Here is a 26,619-nt window from a genome sequence, read left to right as displayed (position 1 = left end):
TCCTCAGCTCAGCCTACTTTATTCTGAATGTAGCCAAAGAGGTCTTTAAATAGACCCGGCCTTTACTGAAAGTGGAACAGCCCAGGCTTATTTATTTATTATACTTGTATGCCGCTGATGCCAGGCCTGCCATCTCACAGTAGCTAACACAATAAAAATGGACAATGAAAAGGAACCATACAAATGCAATCACACAACTCCGTAAATCCCTAACTCCCCACCCTAGCCCTACCCCGTTCTGCCAAATCCTCCAAGTCCCCAGCAGTGATGTTATAGGTGAGAAACTCCAAACTCCAGAGGAGAGGCAAGAACCTCTGTCAGCTTGATCTCAATGAAGAGCCACTTCAGGAATGGCTCTCCCTCAAAAGTTATGTCATCGGGATATTAAATTTTCACATACTTCAAATGGTCATGAGTGCTTTCAATAATAGTTAGCTGCCTAAACTTCCTTTACTTTCGGAAGTGTTACATCTGCTTCTGAGCTTCCTCCTCATAGTACAGAAATTGGGTGGAGAGAGTAACTTGTTTGTCCAGCCATCTAGTAACCTTCAAGGGATATTAGTGTATGTGTGAACCGGTCATGTCTTGATTGAAATTTGTATTGAAGCAGCTGTGAAGAAGACGAAGGATGCAGAGAAGTACTGCCATGCATAGGTTAATCCCAGGCATGTTTACCCAGAAGGAAGTCCCAGCCAGAATCATAGAATCATAGAGTTGGAAGGGACCTCCCGGGGTATCTAGTCCAATCCCCTGCTCAATGCAGGAACTCACAACTACCTGCCCACCCACAGTGACCCCAATTTCATACTGAAGTGATTCCCCCCCCCACAAAAAAAATTCTCCAGAATCCAGTTTGGCTTTGAGGAAATTCACCTACCATCCCACAGTGGCAATCAGCAATTCCCTAGGTATACAAAGAAGGGCCACAAGAGACAAACATTGACACATCCCTTCCTGCCCACCCACTCACAATCTGCCTAAGTTCATAAGTTCACAATTTGACTTCTAAATAAATGTGACCAGGATTCCGTTTACTTACCCGATCTCTATGCATCCTGACTCAAAAGTATGTTCCATTAACTTGAATGAGATTTACTCCCAGTTCAGTTGCATTACTCGTGGATTAATTAATATGAAGTACAAAGGGTATTTTTCCTCCCAAATCTATCAAGTCCTAGCACATGTACACCAATGGCGCCATGTTATTTTGTCGATTGATGTGTTCCATGTACTGAGGCGCATGTAGGATCATGCATAAGCTGGTTTGAACGCTTAAGTGGAAAGGCTGGGTTCAACCATCTGAATTAATAAATACACAAAACTAATGAATACGGGGCCATCCCAGTCCAGGCGGCTGGAATTAAGAGATGGATTCAAATGAGGATGCTTTAGGATGCTTTGGGCTGATCCTGCGTTGAGCAGGGGGTTGGACTAGATGGCCTGTATGGCCCCTCCTATGATTCTATGATTCTATGAGTAGCCCTGTAGCACAATGAAATCAAGAGTCCAGTGGCACCTTTAAGACCAATAAAGATTTATTCAGGGCATGAGCTTTCGAGTGCAAGCACTCTGCCTCAGTCTGCTACTGGACTGGGAATTAAGAGATGTTAGCGACTAGGAAATGAGCTGGGGAGTGAAGGCATTGAATTTTGGATCCCTGGTGGTGAGAATACCAGACAGGAAGGGCGGGTAATGACCCTAGGGAGGTTGGGGGGGGGAGAAGGAAAAGTCCTCGCGCCGGCCAGGGCGCGGAGAGGGTTAACGGGGGGCAGCACCTGTAGGCCGGGCTGTGGAGCTACCGGGCTGAGCAAATCAGAGCAGGCGGCCAAACAGGTGTTCGCTGGCGTCAGAGGCCCTGGGCGGGGCCGGCCGGGCTCGGCTGCTGTTGGCAGGCGGCGGTGGGCTTGGGCGAGCTTCCCGCGGCCGCGCGATGTTTTGCAAGCGCCTCGGCGGAGATGGGGCTCGGGGAGCAGCGCTGCAAAGCTGGGCCGGCGGCAGCAACACCGACAGCATCATCATCATCACCACCGGCAGCAGCGGCTGCGGCAGCTGCAACTTCAGCGGCCCCACCCGAGCGGCGTCCCGCTCGCCTTGAGAGCGCCCGGGTCCGGAGGCGGCGGCGGCTGCAGCGGCGGCGGCAGCGGGGCGGCTAGACAGAGTAGGCGGCGGCCCCCGCACGCACACCCCGGGCGGCTCGGCTGCGCTCGGCTGCGCTCGGCTTCCGAGGGAGAGGCGGCAACGCGGCTGCCCGCGGCGGGCTCCGGGCTCCCTGCTCCGGCCGCTTGTCGCCTGGAGTGGCCCGGGGCCCGGACATGTCCGCCTTCTGCCTGGGCTTGGCAGGGCCCGTTTCAGCACCACCCGAGCTGGACAGCGCCTGCCGCATGGAACGGCCCGGGACGCCCCCGGCAGCGGGAGCCAAGGACGCGCGGGGCCCGGCGGCTTCGGCCTCGGCTGCTGCTGCTGCTGCTTCTTCGGCGGCGGCGGCCCCTGCGGCTTCTGCCGCGGCCTCGGCGGGCGGCCCGGGAGACCTGGAGCTGGCGCTGGAGGAGGAGCTGGCTCTCCTGGCCGCGGCCGGCGAGTCGGCGTCGGAGCCGGAGGCGCAGGGCCCGGCGGTGCCCGAGCCGGAGTTACTCTCCTTGATGAGGCAGAAGGAGAAGGACTTGATGCTCGCCGCCCGGCTCGGCAAGGCGCTGCTGGAGCGCAACCAGGACATGAGTCGCCAGTACGAGAAGATGCACAAGGAGCTGACCGACAAGCTGGAGGTGAGGAGACCCGGGCCGGGGGGAGGGAGAGGCTGGGCCTGGGAAGAAGCGGGGCCTGCGTGACTCAGGGCTGCTCGGGCCCACAAGCCCGCCCTCCCTCCCTCCCAAAGCCAGACCTGCGAGTAGGGCCTTGTGCCGGGCCTACACCACTCCGGAATGTGCCATCTTGGGGAAGGCGTGACCCGGAGAGGGGAGGCGTCTGAGCATGTGCAAAAGGCTCCTGCTCACTTTCCCTTTTTGCTCTGCCCTATATAAATTATAAAGGAGTACAGCATTAGATGCTTGCAATTTCCATGTGGCTTTGAGGCCTGGGTGTGGGGTGCACGCGGCACAGGCCGCATGCTCAGAATTGCTGCATTCTGGACTCCTAACTTTATCCGCTAGGCTGTGACTCAAGGGCCTGATGAGCCTCACAGGAATGTTGAGAAAGGTGAGAGGCCAACAGGGGTGGAGCCGACCTTCAGGGTAATTTGGATCTGCTGCAGGGAGAGGTGTCCTACGGTGCCTAAAATTGTGTGGCTGGATATGCTCCTAGATCCTAAGGAAGAAGCGAAGATGCAGGCTTACATTGGCCTGACGTTCCCCCTACTTCCTTGCTGCTCCTGTTCTGGCCGTTATGCTTATTCTAGGTTCCATATAGCAGCGGTAGTCAACGTGCGGTCCTCCAGATGTCCATGGACTACAATTCCAGGGGCTCATGGGAATTGTAGTCCATGGACATCTGGAGGACCACACGTTGACTACCCCTGCCATATAGAACATAGGAGATGTCAATGGGGGGTTTTGTTCAACAGAAAATGGGCAAGACTGGGGTGGAGGAGTGATCAGGGGCTGGTCTGTGAGTGGTTTCTCAGTGGAACAGGCTTCCTCGGGAGGTGGTGGGTTCTCCATCTTTGGAGATTTTTAAACAGAGGCTGGAGAGCCATCTGACAGAGAAGCTGATTCTGTAAAGGCTCAAGGGGGTGGCAGGTTACAGTGGATGAGAGATAGGGATGTGAGTGTCCTGCATATCTCAGCGGGGTTGGACTAGATGACCCAGGAGGTCCCTTCCAACTCTATGATTCTATGGGATCTGCTTGATTCAGCATTTGATGCACAAATGGCTTTATCCAGGCCTTATCCCCAGAACTGAGAAAAGGCCAGAGTGATACACTGTCCTGACCTTCTGGCTCCCAAGAGAAAGCTTCTCTCTGTGGAAGAGAAAGGGAGAACTGTATCCACTGCCCTGTTTTCCCCCTCCCCAGCCTTTGGTCACATGGGAAATGACCACATTCAAATTGTAGCCAATTTACAGTGCTGGAACGTGTTGATTTGTGAACCCTTCATCTGGGCTCTCCCGCCCCATTCAAACTTCCCGCAAGCAGGAGGATGACATTAAGAGATCAGGATAGGTTCATGGTCCCCCCAAGAGTCAGTGGCTGCTGGGATTTGAACTCTGTGACTGGAAGGTACTTTCCACCAGCAGCAGCAAAGGCCTTGCCTTGTTCCAGAGTTCATTTTGAAGACTCCATTTCTAAAGTGAAGGGCCAGGCTATCAGTAGGGGATGCATAAAGCAATGTTTCTGGTTCCTCCTACCCCAGCTCTGTAGAACTCCAGACTGGACAAAGAGCCGGTGTGCAAACCTACACATCCTCCAATCAGCTCCTTGTGAATGCCTGTGCGGCCCTGGTATCTTGTTTATGCTGACCGTGTTGGGTAACAATGGGGTCAATTCCTCCTCTGAGCAGTCCCCTTTCGAAGACTCGTTTTAAAAACCGACAGTTTCTTCATGGAGAATCTTAAACCTGCCAAGATTCTGTATGAACTGGATTCTTCTTTTGGGCCTACCTGCTCCCAGACTTAGTAAACAAAGCTGATGATGTTATATTTGGAGATGCTGTAACAAATGTCCAACAGATGTTTACTAAGTCTCTGTTGTGAAACTCCTGTGTTGAAAGAAATGTTTATACGACACCATCGGGGTAACCTTTGGTTTATATGGTCCCATCTGGGTGAATTTTCTCTCTGCCTGAACTACTTCATGGGGAGGAGGGCAAAATGGAGGAGGGAGAAATTATATCCCAGCCTGAGCTCCTCGAAGGAAGGTCAGAATAAGATATGATGGTACAGTGCTATCAACACAGCACCTTAGGAAGTTACATGTGCAGAAGAGTCCCTGCCCCAAGAAGCTTACAGTCAGCATTTGGGCACTGGGGAATGGAAGCTGAATGGAAGCAGATGCAGTTAGAAGTTTGGTTGGAGTGGCTGGGATGGAATTAAGGAAACAGCTTCACAGAAAAGGTGAGCATTGGGGAGGGTGATCCTGGCATTCCATGACTGAAAGTAATGACCCACAGTGAGATTTCCAATATGGATTAAGACACGGCAATGAGAAAGGGAGAATGGACTCTTCTACTGTAGTGTAGTGGTTAAGAGCCAGCTTGATGTAGTGGTTAGGGGTGTGGACTTCTAATCTGGCAAGCCGGGTTTGATTCTGCACTCCCCCACATGAAAGCAACTGGGTGACCTTGGGCTCGCCATGGCGCTGATAGAGCAGTTCTGACCAGCAGTCCTGTCAGAGCTCTCTCAGCCCCACCTACCTTACAAGGTGTTTGTTTTGGTAAGAGGAAGGGAAGGCACTTTGAGACTCCCGTGGGTACAGAAAAACAGCATGTAAGAATCAACTCCTTGTTCTTGTTCTGGTTCTTGTTCTTTGTTCTTTGTTCTTGTTCTTGTTCTTCTTGTTCTTCTTGTTCTTCTTGTTCTTGTTCTTGTTCTTGTTCTTCTTCTTCTTCTTCTTCTTCTTCTTATGTCTAGAGACAGTCCCTAGTTTATCAAAGGGTAGAAAACGATTTGAGAGACACAATCCATGTGCACCTTCAATTTGTCCTGCCAGTGGTCAAACAGGGGGTTGGAACTATATATTTAACAGTAAAGTTCAGAGCCATTTTTCAGAGAGCTTCTCTGTATATATTGTAAAAGCCATATTATATAATGTTTTCAAAGAGGACTTTTTCTGTTTTTATGATCTTTTTTTTTTTACTGAGCTTCATGTGACTAAATTTTTGAAATCTGTGGTAGAGCTGAAAGTAGGATGAGGCTAAATGCTGCAAGCCTGACCCACCCACCCTTTTCAAACAGCCTTAAACTTTTGGAAAAAAGTAAACTACAGAGTTTCCAGGCTATATTTCCTGTAACAAAAGTTCAAAAGTTGATGTCCTTTATTCTTGAAAATTCCATCTGTTAGGCCTCATATGAAGTATTACGACACCCCCCCACACACGCTTTGCATAGAATATTTGTTTGTTTGTTTGTTTGTTTGCCAGCGTCCCTCCGGCTCAATGACCTTAATTCTTTCCTGACTGGAAATGACTGTACTAAATCCCCCATACAAGCTCCCCCCACCTCCAGTCTGAATAGTATGCAGGGATTGGGATAAAACACTCTTGAACGCAGAATGCTCTTGGGCAGAGCTTTCTATAAATTGCTTCCACTTTGACCTGCTCACTATAAATTTAGCATAGACCTTTTCATAGTGTCGGTGGAGGTACTGAATAAAGTTTTCATAACCTGCATGAGAGTTCAAAAAAAAAATTGGGCTGTAATGATCTATGGTTCCTCGCGGTCCTTTAAAAATTGTTATCGTAGGATAATACCTAAGAGACCGAAGCAAAAGGAAGTTCCTGGTTCAAATGTCATCTCTGCTTTGACTCTGCTAGTTGGCCTTCAGTCAACCAGCATCTCTCAGCCTTGACCCATCTGTGCTATGGGGATAGCACAACGCTTCATTCATTCATTCATTCATTCATTCATTCATTCATTCATTCATTCATTCATTCATTCATTCATTCATTCATTATATTTATATACCGGTTTACAGGTTATTTACATCAGCTTGGAACACTCTGTGGAAATGGTCTGCATGTTGTAATTTTTTTAAAATTAAAAGCATCTTTATGCTTTTCTTTAGGTATGTTCTTGAAGATGGAAGTGCAGGGTTACTAATATTCATTATTATTCATTTGTTTGTTGGCTTGTTTATATATTACAATTAAGGATGCCTAGTCTCATGCTTTTGCCTTACCTTCAGGTTTTGAGGCTTGGTCTCTGGACTGCTGCATGATGCTTAAGAACAGTCAGTTTATCCACACTTCATGAGGTTTTAGACTTCTATGCATGTCAGCTGGTGGAAACTACTGCACAGGAGGCAGGAATCAATAAGTTGTCATTGGCTGCTCAATTTATTTATTTGTCACATTTGGTGCATGTAAAACAGTTCTTCTGCCGGGTGGGTTTATGGTTGAGGTCGCGGAATAACATCCCGAAATTTGCTGGCCTCCCTATCCAGTTTTACCTATCCAGTTCTATTGACCAATCCACATCTTGGGGGACTATTTGTTATCTGTTGCCTCCCCCCCCCTTTCTTGTTAAAAGATGCAGTGTGGGATCAGTTTTAAAGGTGCATGTTTTAAAGGTGTTGCAATCCAACCTGAACCTCTCCGGAAGGCCAGACTAGAAATGCAATAAATACATGGATAGGACTTGGATGGGAAATCACGAAAGGTTTGCTGTGCAAATCGCTTGCTTTGAAAACCCCATGATCCTGGGGTCCTGATGAATCAGTTGCAACCTGACAAGGCACAATTATTATGGGAGCAGGTTGCCTTAGGAGACTAAGGGACAAACTTGTTTACAGCCTCTGGCAAGGCGCTGCTTTTCTCCTTCCAGACTGTGTTTTTTCTGTGTTACGATGTGTCGTTTGCGCTTGAACCACTTGGTAGCTCTTGTGGGTGGGAAGTACTTAAGCCCCTGCTGGATGCATCTTCTGCAGTTTCTAGGAACCCACTGGAAGGCCTCCTGGGACTCTGGTTAGATGTGTCATGTTTTCAGTTTTGCCTGGAAACTGGTATCCTTACGCTAAAACACTCTTGTAAAGGAAACCATTGAATTTGTTGTGTTAATGTCCTGCCTGAGAATTTATTTTAAGACACTGGTCGTTTTCCCTTTGCAGAACGGAGCCATTGAGCCATAAAAGGGGAAGACTGGACTTTGGAGGGGAGATTTATAACTTTCCCCCCACTGATATTTTTCCCACTGATGAAAACTGACCCTCCCCAAGCAACTCTTACCCATATTGGGGGTAGCCGATGGAGTCTCTTGGCTTGCCAAACAAGGAAGTGCTGGAATTCAGCCACTTTGCAAGAACAGCTTAGTTTGGTTCATGCTGCAGTCTGTTCAGTACAAAGTTTCTGTCTGATCTAACCTTGCCATTGCGATACAATTATTTGTTGATTTTATACCCACTGCGTGGCCTGCTCATCCTGATACTTAGCACTGGGGAAAACTTGCAGGTATGTTAAATATTTTGCAATAGAGCAGGGGTAGTCAAACTGCGGCCCTCCAGATGTCCATGGACTACAATTCCCAGAAGCCCCTGCCAGCATTCGCTGGCAGGGGCTTCTGGGAATTGTAGTCCATGAACATCTGGAGGGCTGCAGTTTGACTACCCCTGCAATAGAGGGTAAAAGCAGCTGGGGGTGGAGAGTGAGTTTCACTGATAATATAGTCCAAATGAAAGGTTGGAAAGTTGGGGTTCAACAACCTTCCAACATTTCATTTGGGCTGTATTCTCAGTGAAACTCACTCTCCACCCCCAGCTGCTTTTAGCCCAAAGTTTCAGGAATTAGCCATCGTCTGTTGCACCAGTCTTTCTATCATAGCCTCAGTTGCTGCATTCAGTTTTCAAAAACTGGCAAAATTGTCATCAGACTGCACATAATGCATAGCTTTACCTTGAGTCGCAGAGGCAGTGCCTGTCAGGTCAGGGGCAATACCGGTGGGTCAGGGGGAGAACATGGCTGTACCAGGTATGTCATAGGTGGGCTGTAGAGCCAAAAGCTTTAAAACACAAAAATGGCCACTCCCTTGATTCCGGGCTCCTACCTGGAGACTGTATTATGTTTGTAGGTAAATAGTGTTGTGGAAGTATTGCAACCCCCCAAATTCGGTCAAATCCTGACATTATGTCAGTATGTCCTGCATGCATAAAGTGGAATATGAGTAAATTCTAAATTAAAGGTGATGTTGAAATGCATGGGCTAATTTCTGTGCTTTAGTGATGAGCTCATATCCAATTATAAGAGCATCAGTGAGGTTTCTCTGTAAATTTTCTCCTGGCAAAACATTATAAGGAACTTGGCAAAACTAGGATACTTATTGATTTTTTTAAAAAAGTAATTGTAAATAAAGGAACCAAGACAGGTGGCAATTCAGAGCAATACAATTTTGCAGTTAATAAGAAATGTTTCATTCGTATTGGTATTTCCCCTGGTATTTGGAAGATTAAATGTAGAACGTCTGATACCAGTGTTAGCTTTACTTTGCAAATCTTTGCCAAACACTCAGCACAGTTATTTCGAGTGGAGGTGCATTCACTTTTTAACTGGGATGTCATTTAAAGAAGACAGGTGGTCCGTTGTTCCCCCTTCCCTCCTGTGCTTCAGATTACATATGATTATTCCTTAGGAGCACTTATACTCCTGGGCCAAGTCACCAGTTCAGCCCACGGAATTAACTATTATTATTCTGCCTGAAGTTGCTGAAGTGACTGCAGGTGGTTTTTTAAGTTCTATTATGTTTCAGAGAAGCCAGGAACACTTCAGAAAAGCTGGTGTTCCATCCGAGGCTCTTAATAGAGTAATAATGTGAATTAATGGTCAGGCAATTTACAAAACAGAGAAAAAGCATTTAGAGCGTTTAGCTGATAGTGACGGACTTCTACATGCATAAAGTAAATGGACTGAAATGGGCTCTCATCCAGTTATCATCAATATGTGTCATTCTCAGCCAAACCGAATCTGAGGATACATAAATCTGGAGACCGGAGCTGTGAATGACAAGACAGAACTTTCTGCAAACCAGATAAATGCCCCAGGGCAGAAAAAATCTGAAATGTAGTAGTAGTAGTAGTAGTAGTAGTAGTAGTAGTAGTAGTAGTAGTGGACTGAAATGGGCTCTCATCCAGTTATCATCAATATGTATCATTCTCAAGCAAACCAAATCTGAGGATACATAAATCTGAATACTGGAGCTGTGACTGACAAGACAGAACTTTCTGCAAACCAGATAAATCTGAAATGTAGTAGTAGTAGTAGTGGTAGTAGTGGTAGTCGTGGTAGTCGTAGTAGTCGTAGTAGTAGTAGTAATATAAACAAGTGATGAGTTAACAATACTCAGAATTATAAAAGGCATACCTGTTATATTTTAATGTCAGAATTTGCCCTCAATGTGTGTTGTTAGATCATCACCACAATTTTGCCAACATCCTGGACATGTTTTATGTCAGGAAAAGGGAGAGTGTATGGGTAGGGCTCTCTCCAGGGCAGTTTTGGCCTTTAAAGGGAGGACAAATCCCTGGGCAACTTGTTGTCATGCAACTGCCATGGCTCACTAAGGTCTGGCCGCTTGCTACAGTTCAATGGCAGCCACCACACAAAAGCCAGCATGGTGTAGTAGCTAGAGTTTTAGACTAGAATTTGGGAGAGGCATCTTGGAATCCTCCCCCCCTCTCAACATGGAAGTTCACTGGATGCCCTTTGACCAGTCACACACTCTCAGCGCAATCTATCTTACAGGGATGTTGTGAGGATGAAATGGAGGAGGGCAGAATAATGTCAGCAGCTTTTGAGTTCTCATGGAGAAAGGCAGGTATCAGTGAGGCAGGCTTTCTCAATCAGGGTTTCATGAAACCCTGGGGTTCTTTGGCGGCTCTGGGAGGGTTTCCCAAAGGGGTGGGAGTTAATGAAGTTTAATATATTTTTTAAATTTGTTAAACATTTATTGGGTAATATGACCATATATGATCATGTCGACCCCCCCCCCCACACACACACACAAAAAAACCCAGCCAAGGATGGCCCTGGAGGGGGTGGGGAGAGGAGGGGTCCCAGGTGGGTGTGTCCACAGCTCTGCTTCCCAACCCTGTTCTGAACGATTGATCGCACCACTTCTGGGTTTCCCTGAAGCCTGAAAAATGTTTCAGGGGTTTCTCAATGGTAAAAAAGTTGAGAAAGGCTGCAGTGAAATAAGTAAATTCTAACTATAACTGAAGATGGTGGCAGATAAAAGGTGAGTAGCTTGGTAGGTGGGAAGGAAAGAAGTAAGTGAGGAAGGGAGTGGACATTGGGGCTGACAGGAGGAAGGAAAGAGGAAGTTGTGTGAGGAAGGGGATAGAGGGGGAAATGAGGTTCCCTACTGCAGGGGTAGTCAACCTGCGGTCCTCCAGATGTCCATGGACTACAATTCCCATGAGCCCCTGCCAGCATTTGCAAGGAGAGGCTGCCAGGTTGGGGGGAGGAAGGAAAGCTCAAGACACGGAGGCTGATAGATTGACTAGAGGGTGAGAAAGAGAGAATGAAGCAGAAAAGGGGAGAAGCGATAGGGGCTTCCAATAAAGGGGAAGAGGAAATGGTGGGGGAGAAGAGGGGGAAAACATTCCCACAACAACGGTTCCCTGCTTGTGCATGCCAAACCTACAAATCCCGTTGCTTAAAAATGACAGCTGTTCTATCTGTGTACATAATATTGTCACAGTTAGTACATGATATAAGAAGGATTCACAACAAACACTGTAAAAAATATTTGTGTAGACTATATGCAAAGCAAGGTTTGAAATCTTGAGTCTTCCCCACTTCCCCTTACTGAAATACGAACTAGCATTCCAGTTTTGTTTTGTTTTTTAATACAAACTCACTGTTTTAGATTAGTTAAGTGTGCATGAAGTATAAACTTGGGTCTCACAGGGGATTGTATTTTAACAAATCTAAGATTTGTGAAACTGAAGCTCCTCATTCCTTATCTTTAACCAGTTTTTGCTTGGTTCACTTTTTTGATTACGTTGGCCATAAAATTTGCCCTTGCTTCAATGGAAAGTAAAGCTCTTTAATTATGCCCTTTGCCAGCTCCTTATGCTTTCTAAGCATTCCATTTCAGGAAAACAAAAAAGGATTGGAGTATGTCCATTTACTTCTCTTTCATCCTCCTTAAAATTAGCAAAATGAAATAAGGATTTCTCTCTCGTCAGTTTGAAAAAAAGCAGGAAACAGGAAGACGCCCTGGACTGTGATTCAAACATTAAAGCTACTTTCTTTAGTTAAAAGTTAGGTGCTTGTAGGAAAGAGACAAAGTTCTTTATTTCCTCTGATGTTTACCGTAAGAGTTTACTTTAAAAAAAGCATGGCGTTCAAGTGCATATATATTTCTTGAAGTGGCATAAAAGGACTGTATTATGATAAGAGTTCAGTAGCTCAGGCTGAACAACTCTGAAGTCGGAGCCTCCGTCAAAATGTTCCTATTTTTCAGTTTGGTCCCTGCTGGGGGAGGAAGAAGAGGATGAAAATATCCCACAAGTTGTTGAATATTATAGCCAGGTTGCCCTAAAGTGCCAGATACAGTAATCTAACAGGTGCAGTAGGACACATTTGCTAATTCCTATTTATCAGTTCCAATTTAGTAACTTAGTTTTAATAAGGAGAATGTGAGGTAACTTTGACGCCCTTTCCAAAAGGAGCCCTTGGCAAACGAATTCTCATAGTTAATGCTCTTCTCCCCCCGTTACAGGGGAAGAACAAACAACTGGTAGTGTGTTTCCTCCACCCGTGACTATCTAAAGGTGAAGGTAAAGGTATCCCCTGTGCAAGCACCGAGTCATGTCTGACTCTCGGGGTGACGCCCTCTAGGGTTTTCATGGCAGACTCAATATGGGGTGGTTTGCCACTGCCTTCCCCAGTCATTACCGTTTACCCCCCAGCAAGCTGGGTACTCACTTTACCGACCTCGGAAGGATGGAAGGCTGAGTCAACCTTGAGCCGGCTGCTGGGATTGAACTCCCAGCCTCATGGGCAGAGCTTTCAGACGGCTGCCTTACCACTCTGAGCCACAAGAGGCTTTTGTGACTATCTAAACCCTGAGGTAAATAGGCCTCTCTCCCCCTTCCTCAGGGGACACGATTATAGAGAGAGAATGCCTTTTTTATACAAGAAAAGAAAGGGACCAATGAGGCAAAAATTAGGGCAATGATATTCCCTCCAGTTTCTTTCCTCTTAGAACATGAAGACTAGGCCTTAGCATGTTTCCCACTTAATCCGCTCTCAAATATGTCTGTAAACTAAAGCCTGGCAGAATTTCGTTTTCTCCAGTTTGTCATTCCCAGAGGATTACTGAACATAATTTGTGCCAAGCTTCAGCCATCTCTTGTGAATGCCAGGGCTCAAACCTGAAATGTACACAGTGGAATTAGATGAAAATAACTCTGTCCATCTACTGTCGATTTCCCTCAGCACTGAATAACTATAGCTACTCGTAACATGTCAAGATTTATTGGGGGGAACGGCTGGCCAATCAAAGGATGGGGTGTCCTGTTTGATCTAAAACATTTAATTTTGCTTTTTTGTATGTGTATTATGCAGCACCTGGAACAAGAGAAACATGAACTAAGGCGGCGGTTTGAGAACAAAGAAGGGGAATGGGAAGGAAGGGTCTCGGAGCTGGAAAGCGATGTGAAACAGCTCCAGGATGAACTGGAGAAACAACAGGTCCACCTACGGGAAGCAGATCGAGAGAAAACTCGGGCGGTCCAAGAACTCTCGGAACAGAACCAAAGACTCTTGGATCAACTCAGCAGGGTGAGTCTGATGGTCGCTGGGCATGAAGGCCAAGTTTAATGATCTTGCTGCTTTCTTTGCCATCCGTCAATGTGATGCTGCTTTTTATGCTTCAGCTTCTGTCCAACATACAATAAGGACTAACAATGAAATTGGAAGCAGTTATCCCAAATGCTCTGATGGCCCAGGGACTGGTCTGGGCCTTTTAGGATTGTTTGCCTAGTGTGCAATGCCCAAATAGAATGACCACTAGACTGGAAAACCTTTTATGATTTTTTTTATTATTCTAGGGCAGAAGAACAAAAGGGACACAGGTGGGATGGTCCCAAAGTACCTGTGTAGAGAACCATACAGTTGCACGAGACTATATAACTTCCCATTGGAGGTGGGAAAGGTGATGCCCTTACAGGTCAAACCAATAACCTAAAGTCTCTACCCCTTTGCACATCCCATGGGACCACCCTGATGCCACAGTGCCAAGTTCTCGGAAAAGGTCCCAAAAAGGCAATTTCCGTTCCTCCCAGTTCTCTGCCCGCCTCCTGAATTGCTTATGCAGGGTATAATGTTTTAGAGCCCACCTTCCATTTTGTAACCCCAGGAAATCTCCAGCTGCTACGTTGAGGTTGGCAACTGTAGATGGAGGTTATGGGACAGGCAGTTTTTCAAGTACCCCAGCCCAATGGTAATTAGGGCTTTAAATGTAAGAATCAGCACTATGGATTGCTCCCAGTAACAAATGTGCAAGTGAATGCAATGGATCGGGAGTGTGAGAGAGTGCATTATCATGATTACTCTGTGGGGGTGTTGGCAATGAGGCAGATTCATTCTTTATCCCCTGTTTGCCCGCAAGACGTCTGTTTGGCATTTTCTTCCCTTTCAGCACGATGGAGAAATTGCACTTAAAGTTCCGTGCTAGATGCGCCTACATTTGGAAACCTTTGTACATACATTTAACAAATAGGCATGACATTGTTAATCTTTGGCTCAATTGATTTCTGCTGAACATGAAAATGGGCTGACCCGGGGCAGCTTTTGTGTCGCTGTGCTCATCGCGTCCCACCTTACCTTACAAGCATCCCTACCGGAGCCTTTAGATACCAATTATTCCTGACAGTACTGTAAAGATCATAAGCATCATAACTGAAGAAGAAGAAGAGTTGGTTCTTATATGCTGCTTTTCTCTATCCGAAGGAGGCTCAAAGTGGCTTACATTCACCTTCCCTTTCCTCTCCCCACAACAGGTACCCTGTGAGGGAGGAGAGGCTGAGAGAGCCCTGAGATTACTGAAGAAGAAGAAGAGTTGGTTCTTATATGCTGCTTTTCTCTACCCGAAGGAGGCTCAAAGCGGCTTACATTCACCTTCCCTTTCCTCTCCCCACAACAGACACCCTGTGGGGTGGGTGAGGCTGAGAGAGCCCTGATATTCATGCTCGGTCAGAACAGTTTTATCAGTGCAATTTTGAGCCCAAGGTCACCCAGCTGGCTGCATGTGGGGGAGCGGGAAATCAAACCCGGCTTGCCAGATTAGAAAGCTGTGAATATAGTATCCCTTCTTTAACATATGAAGTTGATTGGAGGAGGAGGGCTGCACAGAAATCATTTGGCAACCTTTGTATGTACATGTGACCAACATGCATGACAATGAATCTTTTGCTCGGTTTACTTAACTTCTGCTGAACACGAAAATGGGTTGATGCAGGACAGTTTTCTTGTTGCTGTGCCCGTCACATCCTACCTTACCTTGCAAGCATCTGAGATTTCACAAGACAATGACCACATGCAACCACTCCGTAGCCGGAGGGGCTTGCAACTTGCTCTCGTTTCTCCAGAAATAAAGCTGAGATTCTCGGGAAGCTGCTCAGCATCATCACACTCTGTTGGTATTTGTGCAGGGTGCTTGCAAGATCCTGGAATAGACCCGGCCCTGATTGGAAAAGTGTGGAAGTGTAAATGAGCCAATGTCCCATCCAATAACGGAGCATCAGGACCTGCTGTGTAACTGATGTAGATCTATAAGATATAGATTTAAACTAGATAAAGGTAAAGGTATCCCCTGTGCAAGCACCGAGTCCTGTTTGACCCTTGGGGTGACGCCCTTCAGCGTTTTCATGGCCAACTCAATACGGGGTGGTTTGCCAGTGCCTTTCCCAGTCATTACCATTTTACCTCCCAGCAAGCTCTTGTGGCACAGAGCCTCTTGTGGCGCAGAGTGGTAAGCGGCAGAAATGCTGTCTGAAGCTGTCTGCCCATGAGGTTGGGAGTTCGATCCCAGCAGCCGGCTCAAGATGTAAACTAGAGGGATTGAATTTCAAACCAGAATTTCAAGCGTACACCAGATAGGATTGGGTTGGGCTGTAATGAGGACACAGCAGGTGGGAAGGGCAGCAAAAAAACTTATTCTACTTCAACTGCAAAAGTCTTTGCCCTTTTCTGTTATCGAACCAACAAAGCTCGATAACAGAGGGGAAGAGTCATGGCTTGATGATAAAGCTCATGGTTTTTCTGTACAATGAATCTCAGATTCAGTCCTGGCATCTCTGTTTAAAAGAAATTCAGTTAATAGGGCTCGGAAAGACACAGTACTGCCTATGGCAGATAGACAATTACATAGAACTCAGGTTGGGTTTGGGGTCCCCACCCTGTTTGTGGTATAAAGGAGCTGGCTTGTTGTAGTTGTTAAGAGCAGTGGGTTTTAATATGTTGAGCTGGGTTTGATTCCCTGCTCCTCCACATGCAGCCAGCTGGGTGGCCTTGGGCTAGTCACAGTCTTGATAGTGCTGTTCTCATAGAGTAGTCTTGACAGAGCTCTGTCAGCCCCACCTACCTAACAGGGTATCTGTTGTGGGGGGATGAACGGAAGGCGAATGTACACAGCTTTGAGATCCCTTCCAATAATGAAAAGGAAGTATAAAGATAAACTCTTCTTCTTCCTCTTCTTCTTATCACACATAAATTGTGAGGTCTTCTTAATTCCTGCATGTGCAGCACACCTTTTCCTCCCTGCACCATTTACCCAGCTTGGAAAGGACCTATTTGTGGGCTGTTTGACCTGTGCATGGCCCTGGTGTCAATCAAGCACCGCATGCGCAGAGTGGAGGAGAACCTGCAACTTATGTGTGATCATGGTACATCTGACATAGTGTGGTGACCCCGGGCCCAACTTGTATGCTTTGTTATATGAATATACGGACTAATGGCTTGACTCAACAGCCTCATATGTTCATGTGCTTGATAGGACAGATAGATTCAAGTGGGTAGCCGTGTTGGTCTGAAGCAGCACCACAAAACAAAATCCAGTGCTTGCACTCGAAAGCTGACGCCTTGAATAAATCTTTGTTGGTCTTAAAGGTGCCACTGCTGGACTCTGATTTTGTTTTGTTGATAGGACAGAGTGATTTTTTTGGAGGCTGAAAGGTCGGTATTTATTTCCCGGCATCTCCAGTCCAAAGTGTCACAAACGGCAGAGCAGGGGAAGAGCTGGGCTAGACAGAATAAAGTATTTTCAAGGCAGCCCCCACCTTGATATATCAATTCTGTACATCTTATTGTGGTATATTGTTTTATTCTCACTCTTTTTATGTATTAATTGGAGAATTAGTTCTAATTTTGTCTTTTATTGTTTTAATTAGTTTTGTAAAGGCCTTTGGCCATACACAATAAATATTTACTACTACTATAGATAGAATAGAAGTAGATTTGATGGAGAGCCTTAGATTGAGTGTTTCCTTACCTCCATTGGTTTTTATCCTTGCTTTTTCCCGTTTGAATAATCTTTCGGAGAATTCCTTTGAAAAGGACTTTCTGCTTGACTTCAAAGAAAAACATAGCCAACCATATACCCAGAGTGTTTTATGTTCGGGTTAAACTACTTTGTATCCTTTTTGAACTACTGGGATTATGGGGAAAAAACACTAATTCTGAAATCTGACAGGAGACCATGCAAAGACCCCCCCCCCCCCACCATTCTGTGTTCTTCCTTGCAGCTGTTTCTCTTTACTTGGTGGCAAGAGGTATTCTGTACATGCTCAGAAGCTTACTTTTGAAGTAATTTAACCCATTGGTTATTTACCCTGTCTTGGATATTATTGAGAAATGAGTCTTTTCCTCACATGCATGCGAATCTTGGGTGACATCAGTGCTGACAAGAAACTGTGGGTCTTCCAGGTCCTGTCCACACTGGGACCAAATTCTCGGTCCACCATGGTGGCCATCTCCCCTGTCACCACAGGGCTTCTTCCCCCACTAACTGGTAATTGAATTCCTACCTTTTGTGTGTGTGTTTTTAAAATTAAGCTTCTGTCCCCTTTTGTGGGAGAGATAATTTCTACCATGAAAGGAGGCTAGACTCTTACTTTTTTGTAAAGAAAAGAAAAGAAAAGAAAAGAAAAGAAAAGAAAAGAAAAGAAAAGAAAAGAAGCTGGGAATTCAAAGAGCCTGCCAGACAGATTATTAGAATATTTGTTTATGTTAGAACAATATCAGTGGTCTATTATGCCAATAAAGCAGGGGTAGTCAAACTGCGGCCCTCCAGATGTCCATGGACTACAATTCCCAGGAGCCCCTGCCAGCGAATGCTGTAGTCCATGGACATCTGGAGGGCCGCAGTTTGACTACCCCTGCAATAAAGGTTTTGAGAATTGGTCAGTGGCCTTCCTTTAAAGCTGAAAAGCCCCCTGGTGGTATGTGTGGGGAATGGCCAATGCTAAGGACTGGGGCAGGAAAAATGCAGAGAAAATTCATCCTCTGGATTCAAATGGGTAGCCAGCCGTGTTGGTCTGAAGTAGCACAATAGAATCAGAGTCCAGTAGCACCTTTGTTGGTCTTAAAGGTGCTACTGGACTCTGATTTTATCATCCTCTGGATGTCCCACTGCGGTTGCTGCATTACATCAGAAGCAGTAGGGAAGCCAGTGCAAGCCCATCCCTCTGCAGAAAACACTCCGGTGATGTTCCCAGTGTTGGTGAACTAAATCTTGGCACGAATGGCTTCTGACCATTAATCCAGCATTCTCATTTCAGCCCGATGACTCTGAGTACTCAGACGCAGGGGTGAGAGCTTTCAGTGTGTGTTCTGAAAGTGCACACTGTCTTTGTACGCGGAGAGCCTATTTCGCTATTGCAAGGGTTACTAGATCGTTCCTTCTCAGACTCATCTGATCTCTGTTGTCAGCCATGGTTTCCTAGCTGCCATCACAGTATCTTCGTTGATTTGCATTCCTTCAAGAAATGCAAGGTGGTGTATGTCATTCTCCTCCCTCCCATTCTGTCATCACTACAACCCTGTAGGAGTCGTGTGCCATGCCTGGATCATGTCATTTTTTTCCTCCCAGGCTTGCATAGCACTCCTGGTTGGTGTGCCTGGCTATTCTCTGGCCCTCTGAAGTGCAGAGAACTCCTCTGTTATATTAATGTCTTAATCGCTGTGTTCCTGGCTAGAATGTAAACACATCCTTGCCATGGGTTTAGCACCTGCCCATGTTGCCCAGACATCCTGTCTGTTGTTCTCACACAGTTAATCAAATGGAGTGAATGTAAGAATGAGCATTCGTACCCAAAATATGGTAATTGGGGAGTGTGGGGTACGAAGGGAGAATTGCTCTGGTGTCTCTGGGCAAACACGACAATGTTTGCCTGTAGCGATCTTCTTTTTGACTGCTTCCTGATTTACTTTGATAAAGACTAACTTCAGTTTTATCCCAGTGCCTGGAATTCTTGTGTGTCTCAGATTCATCTGATCTCTGTTGCGAGCCGGAGTCCTGAGGGACTTTTCTGGACTGCATTCCTGAAGTCATGACAGTAGGTTAGACCGGGAGAGAGGAACTGGACCAAAGTCATCTAAGGAGATTCATGGCACAGCGGGGATTTGAACCCAGGCCTCCCAGTCCCCAATGCAACACTTTAACCACTATGCAAGTGTAGGATCTTGTGGCTAACTGCCTATGTCCAGATTCAAATGAGTAGCCGTGTTGATTTGAAGTAGCACAATAAAATCAGAGTCCAGTGGCACCTTTAAGACCAACAAAGATTTATTCAGGGCGTGAGCTTCCAAGTGCAAGCACTCTTCCTCAGACTAAGAGTGCTTGCACTCAAAATCTCGCACCTTGAATAAATCTTTGCTGGTCTTAAAGATGCTACTGGACTCTGATTTTATTGTGCCTATGTTCAGGCTTGTTGTGCGACTGGGTATGGTGGGGACGGAAGCTGGCAGCATCTACTTGCAAAGCACGTGCCCTAGCGCTGAGGCTCTTTGCAGACAGTGAGCTCTTATGGTGCTTTCTCCTCTGGATCTCTGCTAACATTCCCCGGAAGATGCCATCCAGGGGAAGCAGAGAAGGGGAAAGGTTACACTTGGTGCATCGCTCCAATTGTATCGCTTTCATTTGTTTGGCTCCTGCAACCCTCCTTCTCCCAGGGGTGGGGAATGACGTGCAAGCTTCCCCTCATTATTCTTGTTCCAGAACAATCAGGGGAGGGCTCCACACGGCAGCGTGTCTCACCCTCTCCTTTACCTGGGGACGATCCGTCTCAACCGAGGCTGCTTATTTGCCGTTTCCCCAAACAGCTCCGGAGTTCCGTCAGTGGTTGCTAGGTTACGGTACATTACAGTGTCCTGGTCTTCTGGTGTTGCTGTGGCAACAAGATGGTGGTTTCAGCTTTTTAAAAAAAACAACACAATCATTATGGTGAGGCTGCAGATACTCTGGGAGACACAAGAGTGACGTCTGAAATGGTCACCTGGGGGTTACCCGATGCTCTTTTTAACGTTAATAGATTGAGGATATCACGGAAGCTAGAGGGAACCGCCTCCCCCACCACCACTGCTGGTTTCAGTATTATTTTGAATCAGGAAAATAAAACACAACAAGCCACATTGCAGTAGTCAGACCAAAATGTCAATATAGAAGAAGCTGGAAGTAGTTACCAAAATTCTTCATTACCTGACAGGATCAGAAACTACCTATACAAATACTAAATATACGATCTGAACCAGAGTCTACTAAATATACTTGCTCTCGTAGTTCTTTCTTCCATAAGAAAAAGGGTTTTTAGTGCTGATCAGGAATGTAGAATATGCTGCTGTAGGAAGTAGAGATTATTGAGTTGGAACAGCTACAGGATTTCCCCCCCTCCCCCAGTCTTCCAAGACCTGAGGGTATGGAGTTTACAAGTCTGTTCCTTCACAAAGGGGTTAAAGAGAGGAATATTTCACTCCTCAATGCATTACGCATTACCTACATACATATGAAATTGAGAATGCTACTTGATAAGCACAATTGGGGGGGGGGGTTGTTAGATACCACTTGAGAGGTTAAGGGACAATTTGTCCTGCTATTTGTGCTTCAAATTGATGTTTAGAACGTCCGTACTCATGTTCCAGGGTAATTTTGGAGTGCCTCATGAACCATTTAGGTTTGCAGGTGATTTGTAAACTTTTGTGTATGTGTAAACTTTTGCAATATGCAGTTGGTAGCTGAAACTGAATTATTTTTGCATTGGACTCCTATAATGAGAATGGCAACATCCTTTTACCACCCTTCAATGGCCACTCCCCATCTTTCATTAATATTATTCTTCCAACTCTGCACCTTCCACCATTCTCCCCCTTCATCAGTGTACTTTCTCCTCATTACATTTTTTTACAAATGGCTTGAGTTTAGCAATATGAGACTATTGCTTGTCTCAGATCACTGAATTAAAAAAATTAAAATGAAGAGAGAGTTTAAAAGGAGTTGCACAAGGTTTAATTCCTTGTGTTATTAATTTGAAAGGGGGGGTCAGACAGGAGGAAAACAACAGCATCCCAACTGGGGGGGGGACAATTTCATTGGTACATGTAAACAAAATAAAGGGGGTGATCATCTGAACAGAATGAAAATGACATGAGATCCCTTAAATGCTTTAGTGAACAAAGTTGGGTGGGGGGGGCATTCTGGCAGTCCTGGAAACCTGACATTAAAATGGTAGCTGAACCACATGGATGTTCTGCAGACCACTGAACTTGAGAATCGCTGGGGATCAATCAATTTGGAGGCCAGCATGCAATCTGCACAGGACAGGCTTTAAAACTGTCAAGATCATGACCAGTGTGCAGGATCCAGTTGGAGAATTACAAAGAGAAAACCTTGCAAATTTTCAAGGAAGGGCAAGAAATTAGCATTATTAAGCAGCCTCAGTAAGGCATCCTCGAAAATACGACCACATTTTTTTCAGTTTAGTGGCCCCAAACTAAAAAAAGTTTCCAGAGCTTCTGTAAGAGGATTCCTTTGCTCATACAAATGGCGTCTTGTGGCGCAGAGTGCTAAAGCAGCCAACATGCTGTCTGAAGCAATGTCCATGAGGCTGAGAGTTGGATCCCAGTAGCCGGCTCAAGGTTGACTCAGCCTTCCATCCTTCCGAGGTCAGTAAAATGAGAAGCCAGCTTGCTGCGTAAGGCCTTAAGGGTTAAAACCAACACCTTTCCCTTCTCCTTCTGGACCCTAGTCTTTCCACATTCATGAATCATATGTAATAATCAGTGTTTGTGTGATTAAGAGTTTTCTTCTTTTTAGTTAGTCAAGGCTACTGCATGTTTTTAATGGCTATTAATAAAATTCTGAGCCATCACAGGTAGTGGCATTTGTTGGCCTCAAAGTAAAGAGTTCTTCTTCCCTCAAAGAAACAAGTGCACATAATTAACCGTTGACTCTTCAGTGGAGGGGATAAAAGGAGATAATTATGCTGTACATAAGCGAGACCTTTGCTGAAGGGGGTTTACATCTTAAATAGTCCAACTTCACCTTTAAGACGAACAAAGGTTTATTCAAGGCATGAGCTTTCATGTGCAGGCACACTTCTACAGACAAAGTGCACATGCACACAAAAGTTCTCGTCTTGAATAAATCTTTGCTGGTCTTAAAGGTGCCATTGGACTCAAATCTTGTCCTACTTCAGTCCAACACGGCTACCCACTGGAATCTATCATTTTCTCCAGGGGAACTGATCTCTGTTGCTTGGAGATGAGCTGTAATTTCCGGAGTGTTCCCCAGGGTGCACCTGGAGGCTGGCATCCCCAGGTTTGTATTATACCCCACTACAAAAGGAATAGCCTCCATAATGGTTTCAATTGTGCATACCAATTGTCAGAGGAAGCTTTTGGAGGATTCCAACCCAACAATCTGTTTGAAGAGCCTTCTTGTGAACCGAACCATACCTTTTAATAGAGCCCTGTTAAACTAACAGCTTGCATTGAAAACAGTACTGTTTCAGAAATAGCTTTCATACCTCAGTAGGGGCCTATTACTGAGGTTTTCTCCCGTGGTATTTGTTAAATAGGTTCATGTAATTAGAGGATGGCTGGACAACTTGCACTACAGACATACAGGCATTGCAATAGGTAGTAGAGATATGAATGAGGGATGGCAGCCACCTAGTGGGACCTGGGGATCCCCTGGAAATACAGCTCCTCTCCAGACAGAAGAAGAGTTGGTTTTAATACCCTCCTTTTCACTGTCCGAAGGAGGCTCAAAGCAGCTTATAATCGCCTTCCCTTCCCCTCCCCGCAACAGGCCCCCTGTGAGGTAGGTGGGGCCGAGGGAGTCCTGAAGTTACTGCTCTGGGAGAAGATCACCATCAGAGCTGTGGCTAGCCCAAGGTCCCCCAGCTGGCTGCATGTGGAAGAGCGGGGAATCAAACCCAGCTTGCCAGATTAGAAGCTGCGGCTCGTAACCTCTGCACCAAGCCAACTTCCCAGCAGTGGCCGGAGATCTCTTAGGATTACAAATGAACTCCAAGCAATAGAGATATCTTCTTCTACGGAAAATGGCAGCTTTGAAAGAGGACTCTATGGCATTATACCCCATTGAAGTTTTCCCTCCCCAAACCCCACTGTTCTCAAGCTCCACCTGCAACTGGAACCTCCAATCCCGCACTCAGGTGGTCCACAGAACCCTCCCTAGGGGAGGGGACTCGAGTGGTGGGCTGGGCAACCCCTCCCCTAGCTATCCCTGAGGCAGGCAGTCCAATCAGGAGCTGCATGGAAGGAAACAAGGGTGAGACCATTCCTGAAAAGGTATCGGCAGTGACCTCAGAGCCAGCCAGACCAGTTTTTAAAGGGGAGGGTCAACTAGGGATGCCAGCCACCAGAAGGGACCTAAGGATGTGATGGAATTACAGCTGTAACTCTGAGTTTCCAGATTGCATGCCTTGAATAAATCTTTGTGCTATTGCAGTGGTCCCCAACCTTTTTATCACCGGGGTCCACTCAACGCCTTTTACTGAGGCCCGGTGGGGGGGGGGGTAGTTTACTCCTCTACTCTCAACCACTGCCCTAACGCTCTCTGATCGCTATGGTAATGTTTAAACATCCCTTCAAAATAAGATACAGACACGCCACAACAATGAACATAAGGAACATTTTATTTTCATGGAAATTCTAACTCATGACAATGACAAATCAATGGGAACTGAGCTTGTTTCTCTGCAACGAGATAGTCCCATCTGGGAGTGATGGGAGACAATGACAACCGAAGTGTGTTGTAAAGGGCCGGGGGAGGGGTGAAGTAAAGGGCTGGGGGGGGGGGAGAAGGTGTCCTTCAGGGCCCACCTCCAGTTAGTCGAAGGACCACATGTGGTCCACGGCCCACAGGTTGGGGATCGCTATGCTATTGGACTCTGATTTTGTTCTGTTTCTTGATGCAATTGTAAAGTTTACCCCCATTAAAAAGTATCGTATTGCCTCCTGCTTTCTCATCACATGACACGAATGCCCCTAAGCAGGCTTGAAATGCATCTTGAAATATCTTACGGGCAGGTAAGCCTCTGATCTCGCTAGTCTTTTTATTTGCTAAGCCGCTGCCTTCTGCTAAACTAGGTAAACTGGGAAAAAGAAAAATCGACATCGGCACTTAAGTTGGAAAAACAACTGCATTTCCTGGTATGAAATTTCCTGGTATGAAAATGAAGATACTTTTTAAATTCCCCCCCCCCCAAATCTTTCCCTGCTGATTAATGCCTGATTGAGCCCACGCTACTAGCAGGCTGGAAATAAGCGGCCAATTTATTACAAGATTGATGAGTGGTGGGTTTTTTTTTTAAGTGATTCTTTAAAAACACAATCCAATGGGGGTGGGGGGGGGGAGACTGCATTACAAGCAGAGAAGACTGTAATCCAGGTACTCAGAGGTTGCTTTCAGGCAGGATTTCTCCCATTGAGCCACCTGACATCATCCTGTATTTGTGCACAAATTGTGAGCCAACCTGTTCTTTCCTCAAAATCTTGATTTTATTGCTGTAAAAAAAGCCCTTTTGTTTCCTCAGCAGGATGCTGTTGGCATGAGCAGTGTTTTGTGTCTGAAAGGGGAAGAATGCATTGTGTTGAAATGAAAGGAAACTCTCCTTCACCTCCTTCCATTCCATCCTCTGCATTTTGTTCCAGCGCTTGAAAAGTCATGGTGGCAGCTGCGGCAGCAGTGTGGGAGGGGGGACAAGAACCTCTGGTCCTGCTAAACCAGTGGTTCTCAACCTTGGGATGCCAACCTCAAGCGGGGTTTCCTGCCCCCTTCCGTGGGGTTGGTGGTAGCGGTGGTGGCCGGCGGTGGCAGGCAGCAGTGGGTGGTGGCGGCAGCAGGTGGACTTCTGCCCAGGGCCTGAGAACCACTAACACCACCCCTGTATGCCAGAGTTATCTGTGTGTTTTGCATTACAGTAGAAGGTGAAGAAGAGCCTCTTGTGGCGCAGAGTGGTAAGGCAGCAGACATGCAGTCTGAAAGCTCTGCCCATGAGGTTGGGAGTTCGATCCCAGCAGCCGGCTCAAGGTTGACTCAGCCTTCCATCCTTCTGAGGTCAGTCAAATGAGTACCCAGCTTGCTGGGGGGTAAACGGTAATAATGTGGGAAAGGGAATGGCAAACCACCCCGTATTGAGTCTGCCATGAAAACGCTAGAGGGCGTCACCCCAAGGGTCAGACATGATCCGGTGCTTGCACAGGGGATACCTTTACCTTTGCCTTTTTAGAAGTTGAAGAGGCCAGGCTGTGAAATAAAGCCACAGTGTTTGGATGCTTGCCCCATTTCCCCAGAAATCATTCAGTAAAAGAAAAGACCTCCTTCGGCTGTGGGAGAGAAATGGGAAACACACAGACAGCCCTTGCAAAACATCACGGAAGTGAGGGCGGGGTAGAGACCTCCCTTTAAAGTGTCAGCACAGATGGTGGGTGGCTTACAAGCCGTCTGATGCCGGGCCGTAATCTTGTTAACTCTAAGCCTGCCCAGCATACACACCTGCACTCCTGTACATTTTGTTCCCTGCGACCGAAGAAACAGACAGATGGTTGCTGATCTCAGGGCACTCTCCCTGCCCATCTGCCTGCAAAGCCCCTGAGATCACATCTGCATAAGCTACTTTCCAGGGCTCAGAGCTCCTTGCCTTGAGCTTCTCGGGTCCCATCTTCATAGCCGTGCTGGTCTCCCATCTGTCCGCAAGGCAGTTTGCTGCCAGCGGGGGGAGCACCATCTGCAGGTTTCCCTTCATCTGATTACCCTACTTGTTTCCAGGGAAAATTCCCCGCCGCTGTCTCTGAGTTCTGGAGAACCTGTCCACATTGCCCCGCCAGAGGATACCACCAATTCACGTCGTCCAGAGTTCTGTTTTTAATAGCAGCTCATTGGATGTCTCTAGAAGCTAAACCACGGGGAGTCAAACTGCGGCACTCCAGATGTCCATGGACTACAATTCCCATGAGCCCCTGCCAGCATTTGCTGGCAGGGGCTCATGGGAATTGTAGTCCATGGACATCTGGAGAGCTGCAGTTTGACTACCCCAGAGCTAAACGCTTGGGCATGCTTTCTCGCGTTGCCTTGTACATGCAGATGCCAGTTGCTTGTCATGGCTGGTAGATGTTAGATGAAATCTGTTCTTGGCATGGGCAGCTCTTGAGATAGATTGCATCTTTTTAAGCAAGTGTTTTGCCCTGCCAATGGCACAGGGCTGTGTTACAAATTACCGTCTGCATTGATATGCCATATTAATGGAAGATGGTGGAGCTGCTTTGACCCAGGTACACAGCTACGATTCCCAACCGTATTCTGCATCATCGCGCCATTTCTGCAGGTCCTCAAAGCCTTTCTGCTTGCAGAAAAGTTACTTGTTTTTAATTGCTTGGAGACTGATGGTCCAGAATTCGGCATTAGAAGAAGAGTTGGATTTCATACCATGCTTTTCACTCACTGAAGGAGTGGCTT

At 46.4% G+C, this 26,619-nt stretch overlaps 1 protein-coding gene across 2 annotated transcripts in view; it reads left to right on the top strand.

Moving 5' to 3' along the window:
* The first annotated feature begins 1,814 nt into the window (after positions 1 to 1,814).
* The window catches only part of BICDL1 (BICD family like cargo adaptor 1), a 65,238-nt gene continuing 40,433 nt past the window's right edge, over positions 1,815 to 26,619 (top strand). The window contains exons 1-2 of one of the 2 annotated variants that reach the window (XR_013226423.1): positions 1,815 to 2,762; positions 13,209 to 13,424. Coding sequence is in view for 1 of the 2 variants with exons in the window: in XM_077309370.1 (XP_077165485.1) it covers positions 2,313 to 2,762; positions 13,209 to 13,424 (666 nt within the window). In the remaining variant the exon portion in view is untranslated. The remainder of the gene's footprint in view (positions 2,763 to 13,208; positions 13,425 to 26,619) is intronic. The other variant, XM_077309370.1, reaches the window with a different exon arrangement.

This window comes from Paroedura picta, chromosome 13 (assembly GCF_049243985.1).
Source record: "Paroedura picta isolate Pp20150507F chromosome 13, Ppicta_v3.0, whole genome shotgun sequence".
Classification (NCBI taxonomy): domain Eukaryota; kingdom Metazoa; phylum Chordata; class Lepidosauria; order Squamata; family Gekkonidae; genus Paroedura; species Paroedura picta.
The sequence above is the reverse complement of the archived record's forward strand: the minus strand, read 5'-3'. Positions and strand labels throughout refer to the sequence as shown.